The 27,597-nt window shown below is 43.7% G+C and overlaps 1 protein-coding gene across 8 annotated transcripts in view; it reads left to right on the forward strand.

Annotated features, from left to right (window-relative positions):
- Positions 1–27,597, forward strand: part of TERB1 (telomere repeat binding bouquet formation protein 1) — a 1,077,176-nt gene that overhangs the window by 530,895 nt on the left and 518,684 nt on the right. For all 8 annotated transcript variants that reach the window (XM_078669239.1, XM_078669238.1, XM_078669242.1 and 5 more), the window contains one exon: positions 20,416–20,576. In XM_078669239.1, coding sequence (XP_078525365.1) covers positions 20,416–20,576 — 161 coding nt within the window. The remainder of the gene's footprint in view (positions 1–20,415; positions 20,577–27,597) is intronic.

The following is a 27,597-nucleotide window of genomic DNA, read 5'->3' on the forward strand; positions in this document are numbered from 1 at the left end:
TAAGTATTGGATCGATGCACATTCTCTGGGGGGGGGATTTCAATGTATCTATGACGCCTAGACTGGATAGAGCAGATGGCTGTGTGCAATACAATAAGCGGTCCAGAGATGTATTACAAGCCATTATAGAAGAGGGAGGCCTAGTTGATAGCTGGCGGTTTTTACACCCTACGCGAAGGGAGGAAAACACTTCACCTCATACACAGACACCTGGGCCCATCTTGACTATTGTCTCCTGTCTAGAGGGCTGAGCACAGATATGGGGAAAGCTATACACTTAGCCAGAACATACTCAGACCATTGCCCTGTGTTAGTGCAACTACGAATGCCTGGCTATGACAGGTCCCGACCCCCGTGGAGACTTCAACCTACAGCATTGTTAGATGAAGTGTTTAAAACAGAACTGGGCGAAGAAATTGCTGCATTCTTCCCTCACAATAAAGGATCAGTGGAGAGTGTAGAAGTGGTGTGGGAAGCATTTAAAGTCACGGTTAGAGGGTATTGCATCTGCAAAAGCTTTGGGGTGCTGCGTGATATACGAGGCACCATACGCAAATTGGAACGTGATCAGAAAGGGTTGGAGGCACAGATGACAAGAGGGAACAGTGGGAGGCTGTATAAAGATTTTAGGGCTAAGTTATCAGAATACGAAGAAGAGGCAGCAAGAGAGGCAAAATTCAGAGGGAAACACTGGTCAGCCCGAAGATACTGCGAAGGAGGGAGACCGGGTCGAGCGCTAGCAGAAATTACTAGAAATTCCTGATTCAGTACTAACATACTGGAGATTAACACACAGGATGGCGGGGTATGTCAGGACACAGAGGGTTTTTGCAAGCGTTTAAGACACATTATGGAAAGCATATACCTCACAAAGGCTGGAGGAAGTGAGATTCGAGAATTTCCTAGATGATATAGCACTGTGTTGGCTAAGTGACGTACACAGAACGTTCCTTAGTGCTCCTCTGGAGCTAGATGAGATCAGAGAGGCAATAATGTCACTAAAAAATGTCAAGGCGTCCAGGATTGATGGACTACCTGCTGAATTATATAAACAGTACATAGACATCATGGCCCCCGTACTCAAAGAAGTATTCGAGGAATCATTGGAGATAGGGGAGTTACCCAGCTCGATGCGGGAGGTAGTCATCACTTCCCTTTTAAAACCAGGGAAGGACCCCACAGATTGTGATTCTTATCGTCCGCTATCCCTCATCAATTGTGACGCTAAAATATTAGCTAAAGTTCTGGCCACGCGGCTTTCCCTCCTCATGACAAAGATAGTACTCCCCGATCAGGCTGGGTTTGTTCCTGGCAGACCCACAAATCATAATTTACGTACCCTTTTTACGCTAATTCAAACCATAGCCCCCGAGTTCCCGGTTGCTGCCATTTTTTGGGATGCTACAAAAGCATTTGACTAGGTCGAATGGCAGTATTTATTCTCCATCCTGCACAGAATGAGGTTTCTCAAATTATTTATTTCCTGGATTCAATTGCTCTATACCCGACTTACTGCCTGAGTCCTTATAAATGGGCATTTATCCACACAGCTGTCGATTACGAGGGGTACCAATCAGGGGTGCCCACTGTCCCCCTTATTATTCGCCATTGCGATTGAACCACTAGCATGCCATATACGACAACTCCACAAGGCAAGCGCATTCAAATGCTTCCACCGTCCAATTGGGGTGTCACTCTATGCAGATGATTTGATGCTCTACGTTACGGACTCCCAAACAAATCTTAATCCCTTGTTACGCGAATTCTTGGTGTTCAGACGGTTATCGGGCATACAGAAATATTGGGGCAAATCACAGTTCTTCCCACTCACTTCCGCAGTGACGGAGTTCCAGCTGAATTACCCGCTAGAGTGGTGTAGCTTGGACCTCCACTATCTGGGTATTCAGATCTCTAAGAATAGGGAAGAGACGCTCAGGCTAAACTATGGTACAGCGATTACTAAGTTAGCCGTTAATGTTACACGCTGGATATCCTTGCCACTCTCTATGGCAGGCAGAGCGTCACTTATCAAGATGGTGGTGTTACCTCGCTTCTTATATCTTTTCCTAAATATTCCTTATTACCCGGGTGCCTTTTTTTTCAAGACACTGCGTTCAGAACTGCTCCGGCTGTTCTGGGGTGGTAAACAACCACGGCTGAAATGGTCTGCCATAACCCAGCCCTATGATAAAGGGGGATTTGATGTGCCAGATTTCGAGGTATATTATATGAGTGCGCAGGCGCATTACGCTTATCACTGGATGGCACCAACGCCATGTATGCCACAGTTGGCAGTGGAAGATTGGATAGCACGACCCCTTCCCCTAACTGGCCTTATACACGGCCCTGTTGAGGCCCTAGAAACACCGTTCACCACAGTGTCATGCACGATTGATGCCTGGAGAAGAATTGCGAAAAAATTGCACCTAAAGCTATTATATTCTCCACGTATGCCATTGACATACCATCCCAAGATGTCGTTGCTGCAGGAAACGGGGTTCCAGGTTATGTTTAGGCGCCTTAAGATTGCCACGTGGGGGGATCTTTTCTTGAACGGACAGCTTTGAAGTAGGGAACATTTGTTCCAGGGATTACAGCCCACACTGCTAGACATTTTTTATTATGTTCAGCTGACACAGGGGCTAAAAGATGTCTTACCAGATTACCCAAAGGAGCCCGAAACCGTCACCCCATTGCATGGGATGCTAAGCTCGGCGGATGGGAGACATACAGTCTCTGGTATCTATGGAGGCATTAGGTCTCAATACCAGAGGGCTGATAGCACAGCTTGCAGGCGATGGAGTGAGGATATGGGATACGAAATAACAGAGGCGCAATGGAGCTATTGCTGTGGTATGACCGCTAACATATCGGCTAGTTGCCGGCTTAAGATAATCCACTATACGTTTTTACAAAGACTCTACTATACACCAGTCATGAAACTCCGATTCCACTTGTCAGATAATGATAGATGTGTACGATGTAAGGTAGAAGGGGCGGGGTTTATGCACTTAGCGTGGGAATGCCCCGGGGTATGGGAATAGTGGACGCAAGTACACACGGCCCTACAGGCCATGATAGAAAACGCGTTTGACAGAGACCCACTCATCATGCTATTGGGATACACCATGCAGATACCTAAACAACATAGGAAATGCTTGATATTGCTTTACTGCTTGCAAAGCGTAGGGTTGCTTGTCGTTGGGGGAGAGGCAGAGCGCCGAAGAATAAGGACTGGCTCACTGATATCACATATTGCCAAGAGCAACATGCAGTCTATGCTGAAACACAGCCAATAGCGAGAAGGCCTGGAGATGTATGGGGCCCCTTTCAGACATACCTTTTAAACAACGCGGAGGCACATGAAAGTGAAGAGACATATAGGCGGGATGATGCTGTGGCTTTATCAATATGAATGTACCCTATAATTACGTTGATCATATGATGAGAAAGCATGGATGATGATGTAATACACGGACGTATGTGACTAATGGATGTAGTACTTTTGCTATTTAAGTACATCATGACAACGGTGGTAGGGATGGAAGCTTATTCTGATTGACCCTTAGACTGTATTGAGATAGTATTCCGAAATGTGGTTCGCTGATGAGTTATGTTGTGTTTCCTAACCATACTTCAGACCTGCAGAGAGACGATTTGTATTCTGATATGTCTTGTTGTAAAAGCTGCTGATCTTTATTCAGTCCGGAACTGAGCTATCACATTTACCTGAAAGTATGGAACTGTACCTTTGTTAGTATTTTTTTTGTTGAAAAAAGTATAAATAAAGCTTAAAAAAAAAAGACATAGTAGCGTTGGAGCCTCAGTGATCCCTGAATTCTATCCGGTTAATGATTCTGAAATGTAAACATGTATAATTGATTAATGTGAAAGTCAAGAATGTCACCTGATGCCTTTTTTCTTTTTCTTTGGGGAATTTGTTAATAAAAAGATTTATAAAAAAATAAAATGAAGTAGATACAGTGAACGCTGCTGAGAATAAAGCATGCATAATTAATACTTATGATTGCTAATTCTCGTTGTATATCTGCAATGGTAAAAATGGAGAGAATGCGTTAGAAACAAAAAAAAAACTCCATCGAGTGGGGGTACACATTATGTTCTTCCATACTGCGCTCCTATATGGGTGGTTTGCTCCATATTGGTGCGTGCAGGCTTACAAGGCGAGTGTGGTTGTGCCTAGAAGGTTATCAAACATGCCGGGTAAATGCGCGGCGTGAAATATATACATGGTTACACAAAACTCAAGGCAAGACACACAAAAGACACACATTACACTCAAAACAGGTAAAAAGTTATTTGCGTATTTCCAAATCTTTATTTAGTTATGTGCGAAGTTGCACCTCATGGTCTCGGGGGTTGGGGGGTGGGGGGGTGTCTCCCTGTGAAACAATCCTGCCAAAATAAGAGGGTAGAAGAAGTTAGCGTATAAAATTAAATGGAGGTCCCAAAATTTGAGGTGTTACTGGGCTCTTGCTGCGTTAGAAGGTGTCCGGGGATTACACCCTTCAAAACGGCACCTGCAGGAGAAATTTCACTTACTTTAAAGATGGGGACACCGCATCTGGGCACCTAGACCTCTCCCCGCCGGACCGCATCTTAGCGTGTCTCCGGCGATGAGCTGGTTTAAAGGCTTCAGGGTTTTTGCCGCGTAATGGTCTGTAGTGACTAGAGCGCGCGGAAACTTCAAAATGGGTGCCGGTGTATGGACAGGGTGGCGGCCATGTTGGAAGGATACGCGGTTGGGTTCGGCGGTATCCTTGTCTTAAGCTCAACATCGGCGAAATATTATATTCGGCAGATATTATGACAATCGAGTGAGAAATAAAAATCATAACTAATAGCCAAGAAAAAGGTTTATGTAAGGGCTAGTTTTTGTATATTTGTTATAAGGCTATGACGGAGGAGCCCACAGTTGGTTAAAGATTACTTGAAAGTCGTGATTTGGCGCAGAGCATTTTTATCTCAAAACGGTTAATCCAAACCGATCCTCAGTTCTGTTCATTGTATGACACCCCTTTTTTTTTTAGGCACATCACATGTTTGTGCTATCAGTGGGGGACATCCTTTCACTTTTTGGTTGATTTTAGACTTCTGTTTTTGGTGTAGTGTTTAGAGTCCGAAAAAGACAGATAAAGAGGGTTTTTCTGGTTCATGTATCAAAACACTCAGTGGGGGACACCATTACAGTGTCTGGGTACTTGTCGTTTTTGGCTTGTGAGTAAAAATCGGGAAGACAGATAAAGAGGGTTCCTTTGGTGGGAAAGTGGCCCTCAGGAGGGGTTACACACCGCAGCTTGATTCAGGCCCAAACACATGGTCGCCAGACAGGTTGTAGGCGAATAAATTAAAATAGACCCCAGGGTATATCGTCATTGAGACCATGGATGTCAGTGCGGAGTTTAAACATCCAGCGTTGTTCACTCTTGTGTAGCCTCTTTTCCAGGTTATCCTTGTTGTTAATGTGTTCCAACACCACCCACCTCAAATCATTGGGTGTGTGTTGTTTCTCAATTAAGTGCCTGTCATCCTTGTGGTGGCACGTTTGCATTGTATGTTGCTCCTGTGCTCCACTATGCAAGTGCTTACTTTTCTCGTGGTCATACCTACATAGTGGAGGTTGCATGTACATATGATGAGTTATATTACTCCTGCTGTGTTACAGTTTGAAAACTGGCGTAGTTCCCAAATGGTGTTGTTGTTCAAAGTGACTGACTTTGTCGCTGTGGTTAGGTGGCAGACGCTGCAGTTGCTGCAGGGGTAGTGCCCTATGGGTAAATGATGTAGCCTACGGATGCTGCCTTCATTGGTATTTGTTGATCTGGGTCGTGTGTGCACTAGGCGGTTCTTCATGTTCATGCCACGTCTGTGGCTGAACATGGGTGTGGGTATGTTCAAACCCCCACTATTCAGTGTGTGCCAGTGTTTCTTCACTATTTTGGTGACTTTGTCTGAAGCCAAGCTGAAGGTGGTTATACAGATTGGTCTTTTAGATTCTGAGTTGTTGGTTATTTTGGGCTCAAGTAGGGCTTCCCTGTTATTGTTGGCGGCTCTCTTTTTTGCCTTAGATACAAGATATTTTGGGTAGTTTCGTTTCAGCAACTACCTAAATACTAGAGGAATTGTCCGAGAGGAAGGTTTTGCTTTAAGTGCCGGGGGGTGGAAACTGTCATAAATCAGGAGGCAGTTCCTTGCAGTTGGCTTGAAATGCATGGTGGTAGCTAAAGTGCCCTGTGTTGCCAGAATGTTTATGTCTTTTAATACCAGGTGTGATCTGCTCATGGTGTGCGTGAATTTAAGGTAAAGGTCTTGTGTGTTTAGCCATTGTAGGAATTCATTGGCTTCTTCCTCAGTGCCATCCCAGATCAATAGAACATCGCCTATATATCTTTTCCATATCTGGACATGGTGTAAATGGGGGTTAGTATTGCTTAGTATTTTGTGCTTCTCCAGATGGTGCACGTAGAGGCCGGCTACGCTCAGCGCAAAAGTGCTCCCCGTGATGGTGCCATGTTGTTGGCGGTACAGGTTGTCCTCAAATCTAAAGAAATTCTCAGTCAGCGCCAGTCTGCAGCATTCAAGCACTACGTGTCTGGGTGTGTGATAGGTCCAGTCATTCTCAAAAAGGACCTCTTCTAGTATCTCCAGTGTTTCTTTGTGAGGAAGACTTGTATAGAGACTCTCCACATCCAAGCCAATGAGTATGATGGATGTGGGGTCAAATTCTAGATCTTTTAATAGGCAGAGGACTGCCATAGTGTCCTGTAGATAGGTGTTGGTTTTTTGTACGATGGGACGTAAGAATGCTTCTGCAAACTTAGACAATGGTTCCAGAATGGAGCCTATCCCTGACACTATGGGTCTCCCAGGTGGCTTGCCCAGATGTTTGTGGATTTTTGGGATGGTGTAGAAATAGGGAGTGGTGGGGTTGGCGTTTCAAGAAAGTCAGCTTCTCTTACTCAACCAGTCGTTAGTTAATGATTCCTCTATGAGGAACCCAATGTCAATCCGAAATCGTTCAGTGGGGTCTTCGTTGATGCGGACGTAGTTTCTTTCGTCGGCTAGTAAGCGTAGGCACTCATTTCTGTAGTCCGTAGTATTCTGTAGAACAATAGCTCCACCTTTGTCTGCTGGTTTTATTGTGATTGTCTCATCGGTGGATAGTTGTTGTATAGCCTCCTGTTCAATGTTGCTGGTTTTGTGGAACACTTTGATGGTCCTCGGGCCCAGTTCCTTGACTTCCTTCATTACTGCTTTCTTGAAAGCTAGTAATTCAACAGGTAGGTTGACAGGCGATGGTGTGAAGCTGGATTTCCTTAGTCCAGTGTCGCTTCTTGGTTCCTCAGCTGGTGGTTTGTCCCTGAAGAAGACCTCAAGTTTTATTTTTCTGATGAACTCCTTGAGTCCACAGCAGAGTTTGAATCTGTCTACAGATGGGGTGGGTACAAAACCTAACCCTTTTTCCAGTACCGATATTTGAGTACGTGTTTATGTGGTATCAGATAGGTTCACAACTAACTAGGGTTGTTGCTTGTTGTTGGGTTGTCTGGTGGGCCCATGCTTCGTGTGTGGCTCCTCGATGTCTCCAGAGTTTGTGCCCACTGTAGTTGTTGGCCTTTTCTGAGACGGCGTCCCCAACTTTGAAGTAAGTGGAATTTCTCCTGCAGGTCCCGTTTTGAAGGGTGTGATCCCCACGCACTTTCTAACGCAGCAAGATCCCAGTAAAACCTCAAATTTTGAGACCGCCATTTAACTTTCTACGCTAACTTCTCCTACCCTCTCGTTTCACAGGGAGACCCCCCCCCTCCCCGAGACCATCAGGCGCAACTTCGCACGTAACTAAGTAAAGATTTGGAAATACGCAAACAATTTTTTACCTGTTTTGAGTGTAATGTGTGTCTTTTGTGCGTCACCTCTTGAGTTTTGTGTAACCATGTATCTATTTCATGCCGCGCATTTACCCGGCATGTTTGATAACCTTCTAGGCACAACCACACTCGCCTTGGAAGCCTGCACGCACCAATATGGAACAAACCACCCATATAGGAGCGCAGTATGGAAGAACATAATGTGTACCCCCCACTCGATGGAGTTTTTTTTTGTGTTTCTAACGCATTCTCTCCATTTTTACCATTGCAGATATACAACGAGAATTAGCGATCGTATGTATTAATTACGCATGCTTTATTATCAGCAGCGTTCACTGTATCTGCTTTATTTTTTCACCATCTTTTTCCTTTTAACCACATCAATGCTACAGCAATTCATCCTCCGTGCTGCAGATCCATGATTCCCATTGTTCATGACGAGCCAGCTCGTCATGAGCACACAAGCAGTGTACTGCATGACGAGCTGAGCTCCTCATGAGCATGGAAGGGGTTAAGGTTTAATTAGGAGTGGCAAACACAGGGCTGGTCCCTGTGTGGTCCTGAGAAAGAGCAAGGGAAAGCTCGAAACATGTTGATCATACACTGAATTCCTTCTCAAATAGTCAGGTTTCCCAGTGTCAACCCCATTTTTAGATATACCAACCTAGGAGCCAGAATAAAGTTGTTTAGGCCCACTAGCAAGGTATTTTAATAACTTTCTATCCACTCCACCTCACACTGCACCACACATAGTCTTCCTAAAAAAGTGCTCCTATGTAATTCCGCAAGTCGTAGCACGCCCCAGTTCGTAGAGGACTGGGATGGCCTCAATGATGAAGCATGTCACCGTGGGGAAACCCTGGTGAGTGAGGGGACTCAAGAAAGACATTTTTCTTTCTTTCTGGCTTTTTCCTGATCATACTGGTTAGGAGCCACATTCTGAAACTAGGTCTCAAAACCCAATACCTTGGGTTTTCTTTAATTGCATATGTAAGGAGGGCGACCTAGTTTTACACCCTCCACCCCCCTACCTTTTGTACTTGCATGCCTTTACTTCATTCATTGATTGAAATAACTATTCGATTTAACAAAGCAAATCATAACAGTGCAGTGAAACAGATAAATAGTATCATAAAAACATTTCACAGTACTGCAGTTCAAATTCATGTATGAGCATAAAACACCACCAGAAAAAACCACAATACATAACAACATACATTCAAATTCCCTAAAATTGCAAATACATTAAAGCTGGCTTGGCTTGTTTAAAATAAGGGGGCAGATATACTTATGTTGTAAACTTGCCCACCTAGGACATATGAGAGTAATATGTCAAGTGTTTTGTGCAGCAACCATGTCATTCGTGCAGATCAGGGGGTGAGAGGGCTTATGGCACCTCCTTAAAAGTTGAGGAAACATATTTAGTCAAAAATACTTTAGGGGTCTTCGATGCAGAACCGGTATGTCCAACGTAAGGTACGTTTAATTTTTGCTTGCGAAAGTCACTATCACATGGTGAGTACACATACTTTTAGTCAGGGAGCCTTTGTCACTTTCCCTTTGCCTATGAGCTACAAATGCCCCTTGGCCCAAGCAATATCCGATGTAGGAATCGACCCAGGGTCACTATACAGTTGAGATTTGCCTAGCTCGTTCAGGATTGACTTTATATACCTCAGCCATGTTATGTTAGCGCATATTTATAAAGCGCACGGCTACTCCCTGGAGTGTCCCGGCGCTGAAAACATCCATACGTCACGTAACATAGAGCAAAACAGACCACTGTTGAACGGCCCACAGTTGGAAGACCCACGTTTTAAGACTTTTCCTGACAGTCAGGAGGTCAGGACTCTGTCTAATAGGGAAAGGGATGCTGTTAGACAGAGTCCTGACCTGTTAACAATGGTTCAAATCCAAACAGTCCCCTAAAATCTTCCTGTTAAAATCTAGACCACTTTTCAACCAAACTGAGAGCCACAGAAGTAAGGGACATATTCCTATAAAATCCACTATGAAGCCAGGACCCAGCTCCTTATGCACTATCTCTGAGGGAACACTCTCTGGTAACCATAAAATTCTCCTAAAGAAAATATTTTCTACTGTTTGTATCAAAGAGCAGAGCTTATACCCCCATATCGCCGCCCCAAATGACACAGTGGGAATGCACTCCCCTTTATAAAGATGTAATATAGACTCAATATGGCTATAGCCCAGACGTCTGGAAAATGCATCAATACTGTGGGCTACCCCATTATATGGCTGATCATACGCTCTCATCAAGGGGTCCCAATTCATTTTTACAATCAAGCAAAATGCCAAGATAACAGAATCTATCCACTTTGCCAATGTGATGATCCTTAATGAAATGTGATCTAGTTTTGAATTTTCAGGCCAAGAGACATTGTGAATGATTTAGAATAATTAATTTTAAATCCAAAGTCATTCGTAACTTTGTAAAAGAGATCTAATAAAAACTGCAGGCTAGTGGTGTTCACGCAATTAAAACAGAATCATCCACTTTTAACAAGGCTGGTACCAATTTGGTTCCCACCTTCGGTACATCTAAACAAAGACCTTTCAATAAAAACTGCTTTAAGCAATTAATATAGAAAATAGAAAGCATTGGGCAAATGTGAAGCCCTGCCGGACCCCCATACTTAATTTAAAGTGCGTTATGCATTCTCCCATTGGTCTATCTCTAAAGGCCCGAGTGCAAGTCATGCAAAAAGGCTATGAGGGCCTCATCCACGCCCATGTCCCTCAACTTAGCCCACAGTTTTGGTCTATTCACTATGTGAAACCCTGTGCTAAGGTCCATGAGGCATTTACTTATTTCTGCTATGACAGGTGGGTAAAAAAATGCTAACCCAAAGAGATTCTCACAGGCTGAGGTGCTGATGAAACACTTGATATTGAAACCACTACAACATAATCATCACCCTGGTGTGACTGCAGAAGATTATCCTTCTGCTGTCCTATGTGCTTCATGACATTCTCTTGTGGGCTGAGAAGCAATGATGCCTACAGATTGAACTTGTTTGTCTCTCAAAAGAAAAAGGCAAAAGGATGGCCTTCAAAGGAAGGGCTCCTTGTCTCTAAGGGCTGTGGGCTTGCTTTTGTCAGAAAGAGTGGATTGTTTAACCAGTCAGATGGCTTCTTTAATTGTTTTCCAGTTTCTCAAATCCTCTATGTCACCAATAGAAACAGGGCTGTGTTGAAGCAGCACTCATGCAAGATCGGGCAGGCTGGACTTACTTTTTCGGGTAACTTGACTCCAAAACCAGTACCCTAAATCCCACAGCGTTTATCAAAGTTGAATTTGATGAGAAAAAACTTGTATTATCTCCTTGTTGCCAGGAATTTGCTCAGAACAACTTGAAAGTCGTTATTATGGTGGTAGATTTAAAAATGTACACTTTTTTATCCTTCATTAGAACCTCAGTACTCAGGACAGCAAAATATGTTAGCCAGATGTGGTTGGTGCTCTTTCCTTTTTTGGAGATAGATATCTTTTTCCAATTTGTGGGTTGAATGACTGGCTTTGGGGAAATCCGGAATATTCTGCTCTGAAGTGCAAGGAAGATCAGGATGAAGATTTTAGATCTCTAGCCCATTATGTTGAGGTTCTTCACATTCCATGCTGAAGGAAAAAAACACGTTCTACTCCAGATATTTCACATGTACATTATGTGACAAAAAAATGAGCCATGTAAGCCATGGAAATATTCTTTTGGGCCATCTTCGATGCAAAGCATCTTAATGCTTGGCATCAATGTCAGTTTAATGTTGCAAAAAAAGAAGAGGGTTCCAAAGATGCATTTTCTACATTTGCTACTGTTTCACAGAGCCCCACCACACCTGGCAAGTGACTGCCACAGGATATCCCTCAGCGGGAACAGAAGGAGTGTAACACTTAATTTGCCACTACTGGCTTGCACTGCTCTTTGTGCTGGGATGATGCTGTCAGTTGAAGAGCAGAGTGTGTGGCCATGAATACATCAAGCCCTTTTACACCAACAGATGCACAAAAAAATAATTTTCCTTGTTTCTACTCCAATTTCCTATTCCACAGTTGTATTTTTGTTTTTACCTCCGAAAAAGTAAAAAAACACTTTTTTTTAAATTAAAAATGGTTCTTTTTAGACCCACCTTTTTTGTTAAAAAAGAAAAAAAGGTTATTTGTTTTGTATGTCAGATTGAGAATTTGTATGAGAGTTAGTGCAAGTGACGTAAATGAGAAGAGATGGATGAGTGAAACTCTGTTAGAGATTGAGTAGCAATTTGCATAAAACTAAGCAAGTAAATGAGAGGTATTGTACTGTGGGGGCTACCCTCCGGGCCTGGACTCCATCTTTACTCTGCATCCAACCAACAACATGCTACCTATCCTCGATGATGCTGCCCCCCAAACCACCCCACCAATACTCACAACATTCAACCAGTCACAGTGAGGATGGTCCACAGGTCCTGGCTTTCGGCAAGACCCTGCATCTCACCCTCTGCTGCTGACCCTGATGCAGCAGAGGAGGGGTGCAGGGCTTAGCAAAAAAAGACCCCATCCACAGGCATCTGACCCCTATAGCGTTAATAAAAGATGTTGTATGCATTGCCCAACCTAGGCGCATAGATGTCTGCTTAATGTCTAGCATAAAGTCTGCACTGAAAGCATACCCTTCCAGTTTAAAATCCTTTACCTAGACAAATTTTGAAACATTTCACACGTTGTACGTATGATGTACAATGCAAGACTCATGAAATATGTGGATGGAAGATTTGAGTAAATTATAATATTTTTCCTCATTAGAGCCTGCTTCAAATAGTCGTTATGCAGTGACACAAAGCCCACTCTGATATCTTAGTAGACCAGGCTTCATGTCCGAACCATGGGTTCTCACGTTTGTCCACCCAAGTTAGAAGTAAATAATGCCTCCTTTGTCTTTGGCCATTCTCCGTTGGAGTGGGACGCAGCCTCCGGCCAGGTAATGCTTTCTACTCTTCATGGGCATCCAACGGCCACTGTACACATATTAAGCCATTCACACATGAATGGTGAGCAGAGTCTGTCCTCCAGCCAGCCCGTGCAGCCCACCCCCAGCGGGTATCTGTCTCTCCCAGTGTGCATGGTGAAAGGCCATGCATAACAGGGGTGGACTGCAGGGCCTGGTCTCTTTCCAGGTCCTGCATTCGATCCTCTGCGAGAGTCTGACCTCAATTTTCATGGCCTTCAGCCTTTCATTGTGAGGGCGGGGTGTAGGGCGTTTCTGGGGGGGGTCACATCCCTGGTCCACATGCTCTATGCATATCCAACGCATGCTGTGGTAGGTTACAGGTCCTGGTGTCTGACCAGGCCCCAGACCCCACCCTCCATAGGTGTCTTAACCACCACGACGCATGGCAGTGGTCAGACAGGAATAAGAAGTGAGGGTCACTCGAATCGTGAAAAATAACAACAGTACTCGCAAAAAGAGACAAGGCTAGAGACATGAAGACTATGGAGGACTTGTCAGGGGCGGCTGAGGTAGAGGAGCTTGGTCTTTCAAATCAGGCAGAGAGGGACAGAAAATCATATCAACAGACAATTTAGGCAGCCAGGGTGCAGAAACAAGATCGCCACCCCACCTGCAATTGCCTAGTTATATGGTTCATCTATGCTCAGTTTGCTTACCATATTTTTCATTCCCTGCAACTCTGTTTTCTTCCTGATCCCCTTGTGTTTTCCCAAATTTTTATTTCCTAGAAGGTTTGAGCTGCAATACTGAACTTTTATAGCCTGAATGCTACTCAACACAACTGCCAATTCTCAGCATTTCCTGATGCTCCTGAGCTAGGTAAAGGTCACCGGATACTTTATTGGTTCATTACCTTGTGTCACTTATGGAGCATAAGGTAAGTTATATTTGGGTGGAGATTGCTCTGTGGCATTGTGCACTAATAGCAGTTCTTCAATCTATTGTTATAATCCGGCTAGGTATGACAGTGGCAAGTGTGGTCCTTTTAATATCTCTCAGAGTGAAAGAGAGAGAGACATGCACCCACCTGAACTGCTGCAGGACACGTCATCATACTTCAGTGTATTCCTCTTTTCACAAGAAACAGCAGACAGGAGATTGACCACTTCTACATTTGCAGTTCTTATTTGGTGGAGAGTTGTGAACTAGCATTGGAGCCCATTTGGATGTATGTCAGTACAACGCGATCTTTTAGATCGCGGTACTTAACAACGAGGTTATTACAACGCAAGTCGTTACAACGACTTGCGTTGGAGGGCGCGGATTGAGGAATATTATAATTTTATATTCCAACACCAGTCCACGTAACAGTAGGGAAGGTGTTGGAATATAAAATTACAATATTCCTTAACCAACAGCGCCATCCAGCGCAAGTCGTAGTAACGACTTGCGTTGTAATGGCAGCATGGTAAAGGTCGTGCAGTGTAAACACCGCGTTGTAAACGACGTTTACCGCCCATTTCTTTAATAACAACAATGACCTGGTGTTTGTAAAGCATGAATTAATCGCCCCTAAGTGTCTCAAGGCGATGGGGCAGTCGGAGAGATTAAGTGAGCTATTGCCCAGAGTCACATGCTACTGGGCTGAGCTGCCACCAGTGCCAGGAATCGAACCCAGGGGTGGACTCAGAACCGGAAATAGCCCTGGCAAACTCCTTCCCCCCCCCCCACCCAGGGGGCCCAAAACTGGCCCCCACCCTAGCAGACCACTGGGGTAACGCCTGGTGCCTGCTACTGCCTGTCGGGCCCTGATCGAATCTTGAGGCCCAAGCTCCAGAGTCAGCCGCCCTGGCCGCAGGCGCCACACCTCTCCCTTAAAATGTCTCTCATTCACCTTTCTACAGCTCTCCTGGGTCATGACAGTGGTCGAGGCCAACAATGTATTCTGATACTAATCTTTTTTGTGTCATCTACCAAGCTCCAAATTAGATACATAAAGATTTAGAGGTAGCTCTGCAAGAGTGTTTCATTTGAGTCCCCCAGGGATCCTCCCTCAGCCCAACCCTTTTCAAAGCATACATGGCACCCCTTGGCTGCATCATAAGAGCTTGCAGCATCAACATTGTCTCCTTCGCTGAAGACACACTGCTTATCCTTACCCTCATTGATGCGTACGACCCTTCAGGATTAATTTCTTCACATCCTGCAGCACCCATGTGACCAACTGTAGGATGGAGAACTGCCTCAAACTTAACTCAGGCAAAACGGAGGTCCTGATCTTTTGAAACGAGTCTACCCCATGCGACTTCCCATGGTGGCCATCAGACATAGGTCGCATGCCTGACCCCACTGACCACACCAGAATGCTCAGCATTATCCTAGTTGACAAGCTCACGACAAATAAACTGATCTTTTTGACCATATCCTGCTGCCTCATTCTCAGAATGCTTCAAAAGATTTTCAAATGGCTTCCCACACACACGGTCACCCAAGCCCTCATAACAGCAGACTTGACTATGGCAATGCGCTCTTCATCGGAATCTCCAACCAGCTCACCCATGGACTCCAAAGCACCCAATACACCACTGCCAGAATGATCCTAGACGTCCTCAGGAGAGACCTACCTCTCTGAACTACACAGGCTACTCATTCAAATATGTTGCCTAGTCGAACTGCCCACACCTACAAAGCCCTCAACAACACCTGAACAACATACTTCAATGACCAACTTCAACTCTACCGACCATCCAACCTGCTAAGCTCCATCTCTCTCACCGTTGCACTGGTCCCCGCATCTGCAGTGCAAATCATAAGTGCGTTCCTTCGCCTTCATTGCCACCAAGAACTGGAATAAACACATAAGGGCAGCTCCTTCACCTCTCAGCTTCTACAGCAAACAGAAGACCTGGCTGTTCAATTAGGAGCTTCACCTGGCCTACATTCAGCTCCAGTGCCTTGAGACCCTCACCAGTGATAAGTTGCGCCATACAAATCGATCTAACATGACATAGAAACAGACCTGAACAATTTAAATCATTCATGACTCAATGAAAGCTGATTTTTGTTAAACAAGCCACAGGTTTTTCGAATGGACAAGATGAAGGTAAACTATTTTTTAATATTTAACTAAGGAAGCACTCACAGGGGCCACCCATTTAATTAACATAAATAGTGCACTTCCTTCTAGCTCTTATACCTTAGGGGATCAGTTTAAAAGGTATTGACAGGCAGTGCAGAATGCTCATTCGGGAGCTTTAAAATCTAAAACAAGGTAAGAGAGAAATTGTTTCTTATACGATGCACTTCCCGACACTGAGGACTGAAAATATTTGGACGAATGAGGCAGGCGTGGAAACCTTCTATTGTGGTCTAAGAGAGGACTTAAAAATCTGTGTACCCCCTCTTGACGAATCGCACAACGGAGTATGAAGTATAGACTGACATAATATTGCAGAGTAAGACCAAACTGCAGGCTCTCGGTGGAGAAGAAGACTATGCCACGAGGATGGTTCATGTAACACTCAGTCTATCTGGTTTGTTATCCAAAAATCAAATTGCGAGTATACGCTATGCATAGATTATAGAGAATGAAATGCAATTACCCTCAGCAATTAGTATCCTCTCCCCTTCATCTCAATATTATGGTACCATCTGCAGACCAAGCCAAGGTCTTATCCAGATTAGTTCTTAGAAGAGCCTATAATGTATCCGTACGTGATAGGGGGATGAGAAGAAGAGAGCCTTTAATACCAAATATGGCCTCCATGAATGCCTGGTAATGCCATTTGGTTTCTACAGCTCCCGTGCCATTTTTCAACACTTTGGCAGTGATGCGTTTGGAGGTATCCTGGATAATTCTCTAGTAACATACCTTGACAATATGTTTGTTTTTCCCATAATCACATATTGAATAACATTGCAAACAGTTCCTAGAAACCCCTGCAAAGACTGGGAAAACGCTTATAAGTTGCCTTGTTGGGTTTTGTAAGTTTGTACAAGGAAATTCAGATCAATCCAGAAAAAGTAAAAGGTGTGGTTGAGTGGCCTGCTCCAAAGACTGTAAAACAAGTTCTTGGATTTGCTATTTTCTGTTAACACTGCCTAAAATTTCTCACAGATTATCATCAAATCAATTACTAATCTTACTTAAAAGAATCATCTATTCAGGTGGGGAGAGAAGCTTTACAGTCTTAAAATAAACTGCATTTACTGCAGCACCCATCCTGAGACATTCAGGTTATTCTCAGTCCTTTCTGTAGAGAATTACGCTTCCACCTTTGTCATCAGAGCTATTTTGTCTCAGAAACATTCTGAGCTCAAAGACATTCATCCAGTAGCCTATTTTTATTGCACGTTCAGCTCTGGAAGGAAAGTATGCAATCAACTGTTAGCAATTAAAGAAGCATTTGCTAACTGGATACGTTATTCAGAAGTTTCACCACATACCATCACTGTCTGTACTGAACGTAACTTTCTTAAAGAGCTTGAAATGTGCTAATACCAGACATGTCTGATGGTTTCCCTTTTTCCTGTTTTTGTTATAACAGCACGTACAGACCTGGCCGTAGGTAAGGAAAGGCTAATCCTCTCTTACTGCAAGAGAATGAGGAAGATATCTCCTTGGAAGATCCTCCGACCACTCTAACTTTACAAACAATGGTGCCCTTAATTCAAACTCAAATACTTAGGCATATCAAACAGAAAGAAGAAGTAGAACAGGAGCACTGTTTAAAGGAAAATAACACAGTCAGGAGAAAAGTTCATCAACCTTTAGTTCATGAATACTGACTCTTTGTTCCAAGGAAAGATCTTCAATCCAAGATAATTCATATGTGCCATGACTCCCCTTGGGTAGGCCACCTTGTAGTTAACAAAACTCAAAACATGGTAGTGTGAACATTTTGGTATCCTATTTCAAGATGTAATGACTTATGGCAAGGAATGATTAGTCTGTATGCAGACCAAAGTAGCCAAGAGAAAAAGAATGAAGGTGTTACTACCACTTCCTACACTTCAGACACCATGGTCATGCACAGCTATGGACTTTATAGTTGATCTGCCAGGTTCTAAAGTAAACACAGTTTTGTGGTTAATAGCGGACTACTTCACAAAATAGATGTGGTTCCCTTACCTAAATAACTGACAGCAGTTAAAATGGCCAAACATTTCTTAAAGGAGGTAATCCTGCTTAATGGCTTACCTGAGGTCATTACAACTGATGGGAGAACTCAGTTCATGTCTTTTTTTCTAGAACTTATAATTAAAACAATTAGGGAGAGTTAATTTCAAATTCATCAGTTATTATCCTCAAGCTCATGGGCAGATTGGGAGACTCAGTCTGCCAATAGAGCAGTATTTAAGATACCTTGTGGTAGAACATCAGGACGATTGGGTCTCATGGATACTGTTGGTGGAGTTTGCATTCAACACCTTGCTCCCTTAGGATTTCTTCAGTCTGTTGTACCCACAATTTCCACCCTTGAGTATGGCCACTCAGATTTTCAGTATATAATTTAGCATCCATAGAGCCTTATAAATTTAAAAGCAATTTATAGGAAATTTACCAATAGGGCCAGAGTACTAGCACCAGCATATACATAAGGACACCTGCTTTGCCTGTCAACAGAACATCTAGTGATACATGGGTTACATTCCAAGTTTGTTCCCCATTTTTATTGACCCCTTAACTAGAGGGAAATGAATAAGTAGTTCAGTATCAAGAATACCAAACCAGTGGAAAATGTATCCAGTGTACCACCCACAACTAAGACTTATTATGTAACGTCAAAACGCTTCTGTGCATGGTGTAAAAGTGTCTCAATCTCCCTGCAGCCCCATGAAATGCTGTAGTATTTATTGGAAGTAGCCAAGTGTGATCTAGAGCATTCATCTGCCATGGTTCACTAGGCTGCCTTTTCCAGTTCCAATTGACGGAAAACTCTAACAGCCCATGAAATGACTCCTAGGGTCTTTCCACCAGATGGGCATCTCCAGTTCCATGAGAGCTAAACACTGTGTTGAATCAACTCATTCTGCTTTTTTCCAAATCCATCCTGAAGGTGCACCTGAAATTCCTTTTGTGGAAGATCTACTTTGCTTGCTGTCACCTCAGCATGGAGAGTTGGAGAATTACAGGAATTCACTATTATAGAGCCATATCCTCCCTTCATCAAATACAAGGTGATTATAAGGACTAATCCAGGCTCATGGCAAACGTCCTGGCAAACTTTCACTTAAATGAACTTGTTATGCTGCAGTCTTTTCTTCACTAATCCATTAACTTCAGCAACGAGATCCTTGCACTCTCTGGATGTCCACATATGAGGCATGTTTCTTTTTGGACAAAACCGAGGACTTATGTTCTTCAGATCAACTATTTGTCTCATTTGGCCATCTAAGATAAGGACGTCTGCCAAATAAACAAGGCATCACACGCTGGCTTTCTGCCTACATCACCTTTTTGCCACAGTATGACAAAGCATCCTGACCAGGGCGGAATGAGGGTGCATTCCACCGGAAGCATTGCAAAACCGACTGCACTCCATGCTGCAGTGTCTTTACAGGACGTTTGCCCCGCAACCATATGGAAAAGCAACCTTGCTTTTACCAGGCATTACTGCCTGGATGTGGATTCAGCAGACAACTCAGAACTGGGACTAACAGTTATATGGAACTTGTTTTAAAAGGTGTTCTGTTTTCACATGTTATATGCTGCGTGCCACTTTGATTCAATCATGAGAATATTTGAAATATCCAATGCTGAAGAAGAAATGAGTTACCCGCAACTCCAGTTCTCCAGCATTGGTATCTTTCAAATATTCACATGCAACCCTCCTGCCTCCACTGTCAAAGACTCACTGCTATAATATGTATCTTCACAATTGTGATATTAAATCTGAGCTATGGTGGTCTCTAAGGAGAATAGGTGGACTTAGCACTTCCACCTCATTGTCTGAAGCTCAAGATATTTCAAATGAGGTGGGTGTGCTACTAAACATGTATTGTTGAGGCCTATAGTATTTTAAGGCCTGTTTACTGCTGTTTAAAGTTAGTTGAATTCCCAGCCTGAGCATGATACTGACATGTGAACATCTGAAAGTTACAAACCCTGGAGAATTGGATTTACCAGTAAGTTTCACATTCCCTATTTTCCCTCAACATTATCTGAAGTGTACCTCATGGACCCAAACTTCAAACCTTAATATAGTATATTTGTAATGTAACATTCTTTATTACATTGCCATTTCCATCTTCTCATTTCTTGTAACCTCAACTTGTTATATAAAAGTATACCAATCTAAACTTTTAACTTTGTAGTTCTTATTTTAAATGTAAAAGCTCTAACACCATATCTAATCTTGCTTCTGGTTCTCGTGTCATCTTCCAAAACTCATCCTTTACTCATAATCCTCCACTTTCTTATTAGCTGCATGGATGTGAACGTCCACTTAATTTTCCTCCTTTCTTGTCACATTTAACAGTTTCTGTTTCCAAATAGTAGCATAGAATTTCAATAACGTATTACCAATACTTCTCTATATTAAAAGACTAATATTGTTATGTTATGTTTTCCAAAGCTGAAGACTTGTCCTTGAGACTAAATGAAAAATCTTCTGACATGAAAGACCCTTCCTCCCCAATGGATAAGCAGGGGAAAGCCATGCATAAGGATGACCATTGGAAGAAAGCAAAAGAAATTCTACAAAGAATACAAATGCTTGAAAGGCAACATGAAGAGGTTAGACGTTAGAACTTAGTTTGTGATCTTACTGCACTCCAAAATAGTAAAAAAAAATGCCTCAAAATTAATATTAAAGTTAATGGCTGCCTTTTACCAGTGACTATGAAGTGCTTCAAGCCATGGTGAGTGTATTGCTTTTTGTGGCAAAGTGATGTTTTGCAAAGCTCCTCCTTTCCTCTGATACTGAGGAGAAAAGTGCTGCAGTATGTTGGTCCTCTTTTCCTTCTCAGTCATAGCAGAGGTGACCTATCCATTGATACAGTCTGTCTACTTGCCTACTACTTCAAGCCTTTTACCTGGCGAGGCAAATGCTACCTCTTATGATAGTATCATGAAAGGAAATTTGCCATTCCACACTTCCAATTTGTTGTATATCTTTCTGAGATCAAACACCCCATGCACCTTTGGAAAGGGTTGCCTGTCATTTTGTTTTTTAGACTATACTGGACACTATTCTCTAGTATTTTTCTGTCTGCACTCACTGTTGGAGTGAGGACTACATTTGGAGACTTACATGAAACCTGGTGGCCTTAAACCCCAGGTTTCAGTGGATGCCTTGTCACTTGGATTTACCGTGGGCAATAACATGGCCTGGTATAAGCTCTCTCTTCTAAAGAAAGTGAAACTCTTTCAAATCTGTATGGTGGCAATAATGTGTTCCATGGCCTCCTAGACTTCACAATGGCACTCCTTAAAGGCATCCTATGCACTGCAGTAGGTCTCATCCAGGGCCTGAAAAAATATGATCTTGCTCCCCATCCCCTTGCTGGACCGCACCATCTTCATAACCAATTGCACCATTTACAAAGCTATTATTACTGGCGCCCTACCTGTTTATCATACAGATATGCCTGCTATTTCCGGTGTTACTTGGCACCCCTGCAGCCGGGACATAATCAGAATGTAGACTAAGAACTGTTAAAACCAAAAATAAATGTCTTTCTAAACTATGCACCCAGGATCTGGAACAACAGCCTTGTATTGATCAGGACCACCCAAATGCTGCCCAAGTTTAGGAAACAGTTCAAGCTGCACCTCTTTAAAGAACACTACATCTCAATTAATGAACAGTCCACTAACCAGCTATCTCTCCTGTCACTTGTTGCTTTATGCTTGTCTGTAACCTGAGCAGTGCTCTGCTGCCTTCTGGCTATGTTTGGGCTATAGAAATACCATATTCATACCTAATTACATACTTTGCAACATTCACTCACAACAAGCAGAGGGGATGTGCTCTATCCAGCACTCGTATTCAATTAGGCTCCGCCATAGAGTGGTAAAGACAGTGTAGCATACCAGTCTTGATGGATCTTTTGGCTGTGTCTTGATTGATATAGAGGCTGCTTCTTCACCCTGAAGGTGGTGTATGGCAACTGTTGTGGAAGGGAAGCATATAGTATCCCACTAGATATGCAGACAGGACACCTCCCTTCTCCTTCAATGGAAGGCATCGTATCAGCCTATCCCCAGACTATAAGAGGGTACTTGTGTTTAGTTTGTCCACGAGTGTAGGAAAGTGCCTCTTTTTGTATGGTTACCCCCATGTTTTGCTCCAGATTATGATGGTTTTGACTCTGCTAATGCACTGGTGTATGCCAACCAGACCCCAACACATGTGTTCTATCCCAAAACTGTTATGTTCGACCTGGTAATCCCTATTTGGCAAAGACTTTATTCCCTTATAAGTCCCTAGTATATGGTTCCAGGGGTGCCCAGGGCATGGGTGATAAAAGGGTCACCAGGGTGCTGCACGAGTTTGTGCCACACTGGGTGACCCAAGCAAATTGATGACATCAGGCCTGCCTTTGCAGACTGCTCGAACCTGACTGATCCCGCACCATGTGTGGCACACTCAAATGCACTACCTCTATTATATGTAAGGCACCCCTAATTTAAATGCAAACCTATATGTGCGTAGAGTGGTGTTCCCCACTGAAAACTACTGTGTTAGTGGTCCATGGGATAACATGGGCTGCCAATCGGACACTCTCGGTATTGGCAGCTCCATTATGGTACCACTAAAATATGTAATGTTTCATATCAAATAATGCACGATTCTTGCGCCCTGGGAGACGTGGCATGCACCCAGATGGCACCTTAGAGGTTGCCCCGGATTCTTTGTGCTCTGGCTGACCAGCATACACTTTCCTGCGCCTGCTGCAGCCAAGACTGGATTCTGACCTCCTTCCAGGCAGTGTGATCACTCTCAGAAGTCCGGAACATAGGCTTGGACAGGAAGAAGATCACACCTCCCTCCTCTCAAGCAGGCTAATGAAGTGGCACATCACAGCAACGAGCTTCAAAGTCTTCACCACCTCTGATAGGCATCAGGGCTGACACCCAGTGGAGGAAACTGCCCTCCCTCTGCCACAAGCACATTTGCACCCGGGCAGGCGGGAAATAAGCTTAGCTGGGAAGTGTAAACCCCCAGAAAGCTAGCCACACCTCTGGGGTGAGCAGCCTGATCTGTACACCACAATTTGATTTCTGCCATTTTTAGGAGTGTCAGAATAGAGGATTCTGGTTAAAAAAGGTGACCTACACCCCCGGATTTGGTCACCTCAATTGCAGATAAGCTGCAGGGTCCAGCTGCCCATTGGCTACTCACTCTCACACTCTATCTCCCCTAAATCTAGGATTTAAGGTACCCCCCACCCCCAACACCAGAACCTCAGTTCTGAACAACTTTCATCAAGGAAGGATCCAGAAGAGACCCCGGTCAGCGACAACAGAACTTTGCCCACAACACCAAAGCAAAAGAGGTATGCTTTGTTTCTGTGGCAACAGACTTGGAACTGCATGATTGAACTAAAATTCTGCACTCCCTGGCAGAGGGAACCCTGTGGAAGTCTTAAGCACCCTCAGACTCTCCAGGACTAGTGCCACTAGGCCCCTGCAAACTGGAGGTAAAACAATGCTCCTTATCTCAAGATTCACCAGCCATCAGGCCCTCCAAAGGATCACCCAAACTCAGATGCAGTAGTGCATTTTGGGAACTGTAGTCTTGCCTACCGCATAGCTATAGACAGCTACTGCGTTACCCAGGACCATCAGACGTCAGTTACTTTTTGCACTACTTACCGCTGTCAACGCTTGTTGGTCGCCAGTCTGGCAACTGACCCCTTTACTCAACGGTGCATTGAGAGAAAACTCCATCCAACCTGGGACTGATGACAGCAACCATTCCATAGTTTTCCTTTTGCCTCCTTTTCCCTCGCAGCATCGTTTCAGGGGTAGAAGAAGCTCTACCGCAGTTCCCATTCAGCAACATAAACAACCAGGACAACTTTGCACCTGGGCTCCACAGGATAGGTAAAATTGAACTGACTGTTGTGGCTTGGTCCTGGGACCCGCACCACCTTTACCCTGCAAGGGTAGAGCACAACGCGACCTGCAAATTGACTGATTGTCAACAGTGGTTTTTTCTCATTGACCGCAATGTTACATTTTCTCTGTATTATTTTGCATTCGTTTTATATTGCTTTTAAAATCTCTAACTCTCGTTATATGTATGCTATTCCATTCGTTTTGGTGTCTAAATACACTCTATATTTATAAATTGGTGTTGGAGTTCTCACAAGTAGTTTCAATTACTTATTGTTCATTTTAGTACTCTGAAATGCTTAACACATGTTCCTCTTGTAACGTCTGACTGTTCTTTGCCATTCTACCAGGACCGAGCTAAGTATTTATTAGTGTGAGTCCAATGACCATCTTTTGGGTCTTGGGATAGCAATACATGGTGAGGACCAACCCACACACCACATAATACTCCACCTTCCTACACTGAGTATTGCCAGGTCCTGCAGATATTTGTCGCAAGTGATTGTTTTCCTTCCTCAGCAGTCCTGAGTGAGCACTTCAAGGAGCACTGTATTTGTACCTTTGTATCATTGCTTTCTTCCGTATCGAATCTTTTGTAGATCCATATGCTTGAATAATTCCCTGTCGAAGTGGGAGTCCCATGGTACCATAATAAAGCAATATGTATCATTAACATAGGCTATAATGGCACAGTCACCTTAGTAGCCTATCTATGTCCTTTTCAAAAGAGGACCACATTTAACCTATAACCAGTCAGGCGACAGCACCCTTTAGAATATTCCAAAGAGAGGTTGGTTCTCTCAGATTTTCTACTGCATGTCGTGTGAAGTGAGTCTACCTGAGCTCTGCACAGTATCTACCAACTGGTATTGTAAAACATACATTTGCCTGAAACACCTAAAAAGAGCTCTTTAGACCCTGTGGCAGTTGTTGGAGGAAACGTCTTCAGACAGATGATCCCCACAAGGACTGTATTTATTGCTTTTACCCTCATCAGAAGGTGAAAAACTGTCAAATCTGTTGCATCTTCTCTACCAAAACATTAAAAGATAGCGAAGGAATGCTGATCCTATGGCTTCAAAAAGCAAAAGGAACGACTACCTCTGAAGAGGGCAGTGACTCTTCATCGACCTCTCACATAAGTTCACAAAAAAGGGAGAGGTCAAAGGAGCAAGGGACTCAAGATGCTTGCAGGAAGTTCCTAAGAATGTCTCATTACGAGTCGCAAAAGGGCAGTTAAAAAAAAAGATAAACAAAAAATTCTCCTCAGGAACTTCTACGTCTGAACCTGCAACTCCTGCTGTGAAACATGGAGTTTGCTCTTCAAAATCCCCTTTCCTTCGACGGCAAGGCCCAAAACTAAGGCTTCCACTGCCCAGACGACCACCACATTGCAGTCTACAACTCCACCGTCAACAACGATGACCACCTATGCAATGACTTCCATGACGGCGACCACAATAATGCAGATGCCTTTTAGACCTTCAACGGTGCCCATCCAATCGAGAAGAGTGGCTTCGACGACAGGACATACATTTCTGTTGATGGCCCCATCGACGACAGATTCATTGATGACCATCCTGTTGACGACTATGCCATTGACGACCGCCTCATTGACTAGGGTGACATTATCAACATGGAAAGACACACCCTTGATGGCGCTGTTGACCATGTTGCAAAAACATTTCTACTGCTAGAATACACCTTTCCCAGTAAGATCCCCTCTTTCCTCCAAGCACATTAACATTGAAAAATCTAAGGGTGACGGACCATTGGGTCCGCCATATTCCCTCAGAATTTCGTGTTTAGAGTCAGGACGAAAATGACTATGAGGAAGAAGAAACTTATTATCAAGGTTACTATGAACCAATATACTCTGAAAGGCTGAGACATAATGAACCCTCACTTTCACAAGAAGCTGTTGTGCAAGTGCCACTATCCTTATTGCACGGTCTATAACGTATGCTCCACAACTATGAAAGTTATTTCCGAGAGACAGTTACACCACTGCAGCCAGCACAGCTTAGTTATCTGCCATCCCCATCACCAAGAACACCGAGACTGATATCACCTTGGTAACTCCTAGGATGACACCTCCATCTGGCATTGCACATTCTCCAAGGGATGATCCTTCATCATTAGATGATGATCAAGAAGAGGGTCAAATTGCTGATGATCCATCCGACCCGGAATGGAATGACTACCTAGGCCCCGATGTAGGTAAATCTAATTTACCGACTCATAATACCGAATTTTACCGAATCGGTGTTTATGAATCGGTAAATTAGAAGGAGGCAGATTTAGGTAATTTTCAAATAACAATTACCGAATCTGTAAGATTCGGTATTTACCGATTCGGTAAATACCGAATCGGTATTTCCCATTGATTCCTATGGGCTTTGAGGCCCATAGGAATCAATGGGAAATACCGATTCGGTATTTACCGAATCGGTAAATACCGAATCCTGGCAGGGGGAACGGGGTTTCACTTTGACACCCTGTAGCACCCCATTTGCAGGCTTGTGTGCCATGTGGCACACATACATGCCCTAAGGGCATGTCTGTGTGTCACATGGCATAGGTGTACATGCACAGATGTGCATGTACACTGGAAATCGGTATTTGAAGTGCCACCTACATCTTGATTTACAGAATCGGTAAATTTACCGGTTCGGTAATTTACCGATTCTGTATATTTACCGAATCGGTAAATATACCGATTCTGTAAATAAGATGCCCCCTACATGCCAAATCTTAAATACCGGTCGGTAACGGCCGAATTCGGCCCTTACCGACCGGTAAATGGCGACCTACATCTGGGCCCTAGTTCCTACCCCATCCCCACCAGTTCCACACCCAGTGGACTTGCCTCCCGACGATATAGAATGATTCCAGAACCTCATGGAGAAAGCTGAAAAGAGGTTCCAACTGCCAATGACTGTCAAACAGACAGATTGTTTTTTATATGAGTTCAAGGAGCAGGCAAGGAAGTCAGTGCACGCTATACCCATTGTAGATTATACTTGGGAAGAAGACGTAAGATTAATGCTAAACCCAGCCGCAGTGATACCGGTATTGAAGCGAATAGATAAAAAATATAAGGCGCCAGAGAATTCACCTGCCTGTTTAGTGAATCACCCAAAGCCGGACTCTGTAGTGTCTCAACTCCATTCTAAAAATCAGTCTACACCAGTCTCAACCAGATCATGAGGGCAGGTGCCTAGACAACATAGGCAAAAGGTTTTCCGCAATGTCTGCCATTACCATCCGTGTTGCGAATTCTCTTGCTATTTTGGGTCCGTATGACCAACAAATGTGGTCCGACATCAGTGCACTGATAGATCTCATGCCAGAATATAAACAGTCGGAAGCTAAAAGAATCTTTCAAGAAGGAGAAAGAACTTACTACAGTATTGGAACTTTCATAGATTCCCATTGCTTGTATCATTCCCCGTCGTCGGGATGGGAGTCCCCGGTAAATAAAAAATACCATAGAAATAGGTACAAACAAAAAAATAAGACCTAGGCCTCATCTCATTTTTTAGCATATCCACTTCTTTTTGTAAAAGAGAACAAATAAAATGAACAGCCAATCAGAATAGCCTCACCCCATAGAACCTTCCTGAGAGAGCCTCAGAGCCTCAGATTTTCTACCGCACGTTGTGCAAGGGAGTCTCCACTGAACTCTGCTCAG

Source organism: Lissotriton helveticus, chromosome 12, assembly GCF_964261635.1.
Source record: "Lissotriton helveticus chromosome 12, aLisHel1.1, whole genome shotgun sequence".
In the NCBI taxonomy this organism is placed as follows: domain Eukaryota; kingdom Metazoa; phylum Chordata; class Amphibia; order Caudata; family Salamandridae; genus Lissotriton; species Lissotriton helveticus.